At 32.5% G+C, this 9053-nt stretch overlaps 2 protein-coding genes across 2 annotated transcripts in view; both read left to right on the top strand.

Moving 5' to 3' along the window:
• The first annotated feature begins 4340 nt into the window (after positions 1-4340).
• Positions 4341-6114, top strand: LOTGIDRAFT_229767 (hypothetical protein). The gene is made up of 3 exons (XM_009068269.1): positions 4341-4669; positions 5266-5550; positions 5742-6114. Exons 1-3 carry the CDS (start codon positions 4652-4654, stop codon positions 6054-6056), a joined length of 618 nt encoding a protein of 205 aa, XP_009066517.1. The 5' UTR covers positions 4341-4651; the 3' UTR covers positions 6057-6114.
• A 2009-nt stretch (positions 6115-8123) lies between these two features.
• Positions 8124-9053, top strand: part of LOTGIDRAFT_155741 (hypothetical protein) — a gene marked incomplete at both ends in the record, with an annotated part of 19876 nt that continues 18946 nt past the window's right edge. The window contains 2 exons of the mRNA XM_009068270.1: positions 8124-8141; positions 8738-9022. Coding sequence (XP_009066518.1) covers positions 8124-8141; positions 8738-9022 — 303 coding nt within the window. The remainder of the gene's footprint in view (positions 8142-8737; positions 9023-9053) is intronic.

Below are 9053 nucleotides of genomic sequence, written 5' to 3' on the forward strand. Positions count from 1 at the left end.
CATTAGTTAAATCAGAACGTTGTCATTAGTTAGAACGTTATGAAGATGTCATTAGTTAGAACGTTATGAAGATGTCATTACTTATGAGAATATCATTAAAAGATGTCATTAGTTATCAGAATGTTAAAGATGTCATTAGAGACGAGTATGTATTTCAAGTTCATCATTTGTTTTTATGTAAGAGATTGTTTTTATACGCCCACATTTTCAGTTGTATGTACAATTAAAGATGTAGTTAACATCATTTTCTCTGATTATTTACAATGCACAAATAATATCAATAAACAAATAAAGTTAAAATGTTTTGTTATTTTACAGAAAAATGGAAATGATTTCTGGCAACAGATTTATTACCAGAATATCTTTTTTAAAGTTCTGTTTTTTTACAGAACTGGAAGGAAAAATTCCGGCAGCAGATTTACCAGAATATTCTTCCTATTTTCTGTTAAATTACAGGAAATATTAGAAAAATTCCGGCAGCAGATTTACCAGAATATCCTTCCTATTTTCTGTTAATTACAGGAAATATTATTAGTCATTCTGTAATTTAACAGATTTTGTCGTAAAATATTTCTGTTATTTAAAGCAGATATTTTACAAGAAATTCTGTTTTATAACTGAAGTCAAAATTTAAATTCTGGTAAATCAGCTGCCGGAATTTTTTCTGTTAATCGAAGGAAATTTTTTTTACAGTGTACTACAACACGTTTAATCAAACGTTGGTTCGGTGTACTCAAACGTAAACAAATCGTTTTCGGCTTTCCAAAGGATACCAAGTGTTTTTACCGAGGGAAGATTTCCGTCATCCAACGATAATTTGTTTAAACGATCAGATATAGGAATATCGGACAGAACTTAAATTTCAAATCCTGCACCTGACAGCAGTGAAGTAAGTTCACGGCGTAGTTCAATAGCTTCCGATACGGTGTCGACGCTATCCAACAAATCGTCTACATACATTGAGTCTAAAACGGAATGAGCTGCTAGTGGATACTCATCGAGATTTCGCTTACAATGTTCGTTGAGAACCGTTTGCGACATAAATGGCGAGGAAGAATTTCCAAACACAAGTCTGTTGTATTGATAGATTTTGACCTGGCGAAGTGGATCCATGTCGCGCCATAGAATTTTATGATATTGGCGATCGTCCTCTTTTAGCTTTATTTGCAAAAACATTTCTCAAATGTCAAACGCAAGTGCAGTAGGCTTATTTCGAAACCGTAAGAGGGCATCAAGAAGTTCACGCTGTAGCTTAGGTCCAGGATTAATACAATCATTTAAGGACAAACCATATGAACGCGCAGCCACATCAAGGACCAAGCGGACATTAGAAGTAGATTTATCCATGCGTACAACCGCAAAATGAGGAAGGTACCAAGATGGCAAAGAATGAGACCGTACGGTGATATAGCCTTTAGCTATATGTTGTCTGATAATTTCCGAATACTGCGAAGATACTTCCGGGTGTTTACTCAAAGAGCGCTCAAGGCTCAATAGCCGCGTTTCCGCGTTCTCATAATTAGAGATCATAGGATCATAGGATAAAGTATCCTTGGCAGACTTAACCGTTTCTAACTCCGACTTAAAGTAATTCAAAGAACCAGATTGAATTCCAGCGGTTTCAAGTTCCCACGATTGGCGCAGCAATGAGTCTACATCAGGTTCTGTTTTGACAAAATAGGCAAAATGAGAAAAGTTACTAGCGATTGAACAATACGGATCTGCAGGTCCGATACACGTCCAGCCCAATGGAGTTAAACGCGCAACTGGTTCCCCAGGCAAGCCAGCTATCTCTGTGATAGCACGATGTACGCCGGGAATGTTTAAACCGATTAACATGTCAACACGAGTGTCATCGATGCATGGAAACGGTGTGTCTTGCAAATGCGACCAAAATCTAGATTGTCTGTTCCAATCAACGGTTCTCAAATTACCCGCTACATTTTTGACAGTGAATGTGGAAAATGGAATGCAAACTTTGCGATCGAGACTGCATAGTTCTGCAGATACCAAAGTTGACTTTAAACATGACGATTTTCCGCCAAGAACGCAGACATATAAATCTCGGATTTCGCCTTGGAGGTCGAGATGGGCAGCTATATGCTCATTGATATAACTGTCCGTCGAGCAATCGTCCAAAAGGGCATTACAACGAATGAGTTACAGAATGATTATAATTCAGTTTTTGTGTAGAATTGGAAACTTATCTAACAATCACAATGACAGGACCAGCACCTGTAAGTATAGAGGTTTACTTTCACTTAATGATATTTTTTACATTAGTTATTTCTGACACTATATTGCTTTGTAAGAATGTTTTGGGGCAATCTGACCAAGGTCAAAAAGAAGTAAAAGAATGGTTATTTTTATAGTTAGTTACATTAGCTACATTTGTTATTGGTTTTGTGTCTAGGTCAGGTGTGCAATATAGATAATTCAGAAGGGCAGGTGCGCCATGATTTTGATCGATCGTATCTTATTCACAAAAACTTGAATTTTTTATCAAAGCTAATATGTAATAGTGTTCACAGCTCACCATCGAAATTTGAGCCTTCAAATCCATGTATTTGACTAATCCACGTTTAAAAGTTAAATGGAGGGCTCGTCATTTTAAGATAATCTATGATATATAGATAAGACATATATAGAAATAGTACGGAGCCCCTAAGGCGCAATTGTAAACATATTTATTTATTATTTCGTTTAAATTTATTTATGTATATTCTAATATGGAATTCTTTAATTATGTTCTGTAGACATTTTCTGTTGGATATCATGTGTAATTATTGAGAATTTGCTCTCAAATGTACTTCAAAGAAATTTTCAATCTTACTGACAGTAGTCCAAAGGCATCCTTTTCATTACCACGTGCATTGCTTGAATTTCTGAAGTCTAAGTTGTCTGTAAGAACTATTAATTTTAAGATAAGGTTACAATTTCATTATGTTATCATGTGTATATTGTTGCCAGAAGTTGAGACTGTCTATTAGTGTTGACATTTTGCAAATTGGTATATGTTAGTTCAGATTCTGTATTTTGCTACGAATGCCTGTGGATTCTTATAATTGTGAGTTGTGTCTTATGATTGTCATTTTTATATTTTGTAGCAAAACCATTCAATTCAAGTAAGGACATTCAGTTCAAGTTAAGACATTCAACTTATGTTCAACCATTGAATGTGTATTCCTTAGGGAACTATGTAATTATGTGGATACTTGTTTATTAGTAAATGGGATATGGTTTATGTATGCTGAAACTTCCTAATATGCTGGAATGACCCTTTGGTGGTACTATGTTCGTTGTTACGTCGATACCTTTAGAATGACCCTTTGGTGATACTCCTTTCTTTGTTACGTCGATACTTATTGAGTTGACATGTGTTTAATAAAAACACATAATAGGCCTACATACTGAAATATGTTGAAGAACAATGTATATTGCTGAAATGAGTATTATGAAAACATATATTGATTGTACTGAACTGTGCTTGTGAACATTTTCTCGATTAAATATTTTACCGGTACGTTTGGTCTTAGCATTAACTATGCTGATACGTCGATGATGTGTTGGTGCGTCACTTGGTCTACGACGGTCCCCACAGTTATCATAAATTTGAGGACAAAATTTTTTCGACCTGCAAACAAAGCGGAATGCCCCTTTAATGTAATTATTATATGTGTTGGTCGTTAGCAGTCTCGTAATTACATTGCACAGTAGGTGTGATGGATCTTTTTGTGAGCTATCGATATTCTTCAATTATATATATCGGGTGTTCCAAAAAACGTCCCAATAATAATAAAAATGAAAATTGTACAAGTATTATCCCGAACAAAATATCATGTCAAAAAATGCTATATCAAGGCTACTTACCTATTTTAACCTGTTTTTAAGACCGATACTTGATATTTGTGACGTAGATTAAGGCAGTAGACAAGGTGAAACAAGTAAATAATACATACATAATATGTAAAATAAGAAGGTCCACAGTCTATTCTCTTCAGATATTGACATTGGTATTCATTATTGATTATTTCTTACCATTTATTTGCGTTATCGCGGAAATCCCATTTTGAAGCTTTTTTTGGTGATTCCCAAACTGAACATGAATATAGGTCAAATACGAAGGTATATTCATAGGTCTATTGTAGGTAAAACAAACTGTTAATTTAATTCAAAATTTTGCCTTTTATTAAGATAATAGACACGAGTCCTTACACGTTTTAACCGTAACTGACTATTCTTAAAGCTTATGGTGGATTCAAATATAATTCCATTATCTTATTCTATACAAAGAAAACTTAGTTTTATTTTCTGGCTTTAAAGATTGGGTCAAAAATATAGACAGGTTCACCTAGTTAGAAATCAAATTATGGAATTTTGTCCAAAGTGTAATTTTTGATCTACAATTTTATAAATGGGATTTTTATTTTGTATTTTAATACTTTAATGTAACACGCGAGGAAATTATTTCATCAGAATTATTTTGAAATTAAAACAGTTTTATGATTAAAATGGAAAAACCTTGCATCATCACAACTTCACAACTTTAAAATATTGAATTGGTAATTCCAAAAAGTCATTACAAATAAGAGTTACAGAATGATTATAATTCAGTTTTTGTGTAGAATTGGAAACTTATCTAACAATCACAATGACAGGACCAGCACCTGTAAGTATAGAGGTTTACTTTCACTTAATGATATTTTTTACATTAGTTATTTCTGACACTATATTGCTTTGTAAGAATGTTTTGGGGCAATCTGACCAAAGTCAAAAAGAAGTAAAAGAATGGTTATTTTTATAGTTAGTTACATTAGCTACATTTGTCATTGGTTTTGTTTCTTGGTCAGGTGTGCAATAATTCAGAAGGGCAGGTGCGCCATGATTTTGATCGATCGTATCATATTCACAAAAACTTGAATTTTTTAGCAAAGCTAATATGTAATAGTATTCACAGCTCACCATCGAAATTTGAGCCTTCAAATCCATGTATTTCACTAATCCACGTTTAAAAGTTAAATGGAGGGCTCGTCATTTTAAGATACTCTATGATATATAGATAAGACAAATATAGAAATAGAGAGTAAATTCCTATTTTGATGTATTTGTAAGGAATAATGCAACATTTCTAGTACTCTTAAAGACTATTTACACATATTCAAGACCCAAATCAGCCCCATCAGCCCCGAAAATGGTGAATCTGTCACTTTAAGTAATCTAAATACATGTAATCAGAAATTATCGATTATTTACATTTTCTTTTAGATTTGTGATTGTTGTTTTCCTGGTCAGGAGACTTCCTTTGTTACATTAAAAAATGATAAAAGAAGAATAGAAGATGTAGAAGTTGGTGATGAAGTTAAAGTCATTACAGATCAGTTAGAATTTAGATACTCCAGAGTCTATGCTCTGGGTCACAAGAATAAAGATAGAAAGACTATGTTTATTGAATTAGGAACCGCGAGTAGTCGAATACCAATCAGTCCACGACATTTCATAAAAATTTACGACAATGGAAATATTATTGAAAAATTTGCTAAAGACGTGAAGGTATGTTACATTTATGATCTTTATATCTATATTTAAACTGTATCAATGAAACATTTGAACAATTATAGCATCTTTAATGTACACTTGACAAAACAGAATGGTAACAGTCTAATACTTCTGACAACTCTTATATAAACATTGCAAGAAAATCGGAATTAAAGGTCATTCACTGGTATTATTTTATATTTCAGGTAGGAGATACCTTATTGATTGATAATAACGACCAGTTAGTAGAAGAACCTGTTCTGGAAATAGATCACGTTGAAGCTCAAGGACTGTATGCACCTTTTACTGAAGAAGGAAACATAATTATTAACAATGTTGTTGCAAGTTGCTACGCTGAGGTGAAATCATCCCTTGCCCATAAATTACTTTCACCTATAAGAGGTCTTAGCAGATATTTACCAACACCTATCATGGATCTTGTCATGACTCCAAACAATGATGGAGTTCCAATGGTGTTTGATGCTACACTGAATGTTGCTCATCCTTTAGTTGCAGAATAAAGTAAAGCATAATGGCTTTGTATAATGATATGTCTAGATTAAAGAAATTTTAAACGTTAATCGTTTTTTGTTTCCAGCAAATTGGCCATATAATTGAACCGACGGTAATGAGCACGTTTTATAGAATTCTAGTATAATATGATCAGGTCTCCGAAACGTAAGAGCCGCCTGTCTGTTCGTTTCACGCGGGGTGTAATTATGTGATATGCTTTTAAACTCTTAGCGAGGCACCACCCACACTTTTCCCTCTTCCTACGGCCAACATGCAAATTTATTTCATTTTGGCTGTCAACTGAGAACGCACAGTAAACAAAATTACATCCAATATCAGCTGTATAAACTGAAACTTTGTTACTGATATATATGATGCAGTTAAAGGAATGGAGTAACATGATATAACCATAATTTACTGTCTCATATAAACTACACACTCCGCCACCGCTGCCTCACCCTCATTCTAAAATTAGAATAAAGCAGGAATTTTCCTCCGGGAATTTTCAATTTAGTTTACGGGAATTCCAAATCCACAATTATTATCAGTGTATTTTGCTGTACACCAACATTATAAAAAATAGAATAAAGCACCAAAAACAAATGAACTAAATTTGGCTTTGGAATTCCCCCAAAACAGGCTGAAAATTCCCGATATAGTGCAAGATGACCGCTTTGTTCTAATTTTATAATAAAGGTAAAGACAAAAAATTCCTTTCGAAAAATAATTTTTCGGAAACTTTCGGATATTGTTATGATTTACACCATTGACACTACTTCATAATATATTTGTCATTGATTGAATATAGCAAAATACCCATAATAAAGACAGTCACGGTTATTAGTTTCTTGGTATATATTTGGATAGCGAGTGGATAGAAAAAAATATACATGTATACTGTTATTTACGGCCAATAATAATTATTTTTTAAAAATGAAATCGGGAATACCATGGTTTGATTTTCTACAAATGGTAAATGGTTGCAAACAGAGCCTAATAATTGTTGATTAAGCAGTTTGGCCTAGTATTGGTGTTCGGCTTTATGATATCTCGTTATTATTTGTTGAAACCTTCAGAATAAGTCTCTGCAATTTGACGTTTATTTTGCTTAAATCCGTAGAGTAGTTTTCTTACATCTACCAAAAAGAAAAACGAACTTAAAAACTTTACGTAACGTTTTTTAAATATTTTTGGCTTTAAAACATAAATGCTTGTTTTTATTTAGTTAAAAATTCAGACATGTTAAGGGACACATTTCTCTAGATTTTGGTGTAGAGTTATCATAAATTTGAGGACAACATTTTTTCCGACCTACAAACAAAGCAGAATACCCCTTTAATGTAATTATTATATGGTTATTGGTCGTTACAATTACATTGTACAGTAGGTGTGGTGGATCTTTTTGTGAGCTATCGATATTCTTCAATTATATATATCGGGTTATATATTGATTATTTCTTACCATTTGTTTGCGTTATCGCGGAAATCCCATTTTGAAGCTTTTTCTGGTGATTCCCAAACTAAACATGAATATAGGTCAAATACGAAGGTATATTCATAGGTCTATTGTAGGTAAAACAAACTGTTAATTTAATTCAAAATTTTGCCTTTTATTAAGATAATAGACATGAGTCCTTACACGTTTTAACCGTAACTGACTATTCTTAAAGCTTATGGTGGATTCAAATATAATTCCATTATCTTATTCTATACAAAGAAAACTTAGTTTTATTTTCTGGCTTTAAAGATTGGGTCAAAAATATAGACAGGTTCACCTAGTTAGAAATCAAATTATGGAATTTTGTCCAAAGTGTAATTTTTGATCTACAATTTTATAACTGGGATTTTTATTTTGTATATTAATACTTTAATGTAACACGCGAAGAAATTATTTCATCAGAATTATTTTGAAATTAAAACAGTTTTATGATTAAAATGGAAAAACCTTGCATCATCACAACTTCACAACTTTGAAATATTGAATTGGTAATTCCAAAAAGTCATTATAAATAAGAGTTACAGAATGATTATAATTCAGTTTTTGTGTAGAATTGGAAACTTATCTAACAATCACAATGACAGGACCAGCACCTGTAAGTATAGAGATTTACTTCATTTAATGATATTTTTGATTGTAGAAAGACAGAAAGCTGTTTTACATTAGTTTTTTCTGACACTATATTGCTTTGTAACAATTTTTTTTGGAAATCTGGCCAAGGTCAAACAGAAGTAAAACAAAGTCGAAAATGGTTATTTTTATAGTTAGTTACATTAGCTACATTTGTAATTGGATTTGTGACTAGGTAAGGTGTGCAATATAGATAATTCAAAAGAGAAGGTGCGCCATGTATTTGACCGATCGTATCTTATTCACAGTAAATTGAACTTTTTAGTAAAGCTAATAACTAATAGTAAACAACTCAACATCGAAATTTGAGTCTTCAAATCTATGTGTGTTTTGACTTATCCACGTTTAACAGTTAAAAAGGGGGCCCGTCATTTTAAGATACTCTATGATATATAGAAATAGAGAGTAAAATTCCTATTTTGATGTATTTTAAGGAATAATGCAACATATATTCACACATATTCAAGACCCAAATCAGCCCCCGAAAATGGTGAATCTGTCACTTTAAGTAATCTAATTACATGAAATCAAAAATTATCGATTATTTACATTTTCTTTTAGCTTTCAAAATGTTGTTTTCCTGGTCAGGAGACTTCCTTTGTTACATTAAAAAATGATAAAAGAAGAATAGAAGATGTAGAAGTTGGTGATGAAGTTAAAGTCATTACAGATCAGTTAGAATTTAGATACTCCAGAGTCTATGCTCTGGGTCACAAGAATAAAGATAGAAAGACTATGTTTATTGAATTAGGAACCGCGAGTAGTCGAATACCAATCAGTCCACGACATTTCATAAAAATTTACGACAATGGAAATATTATTGAAAAATTTGCTAAAGACGTGAAGGTATGTTACATTTATGATCTTTATATCTATA

Source organism: Lottia gigantea, assembly GCF_000327385.1.
Source record: "Lottia gigantea unplaced genomic scaffold LOTGIsca_9, whole genome shotgun sequence".
Taxonomy (NCBI): domain Eukaryota; kingdom Metazoa; phylum Mollusca; class Gastropoda; family Lottiidae; genus Lottia; species Lottia gigantea.

What these genes read in the sequence shown, in the direction of transcription:
- LOTGIDRAFT_229767 (XM_009068269.1), top strand. An exon ending in AATTTGCTAAAGACGTGAAG is followed by an intron (nt 5,551 to 5,741) that starts GTATGTTACATT and finishes TTTATATTTCAG; the next exon opens with GTAGGAGATACCTTATTGAT.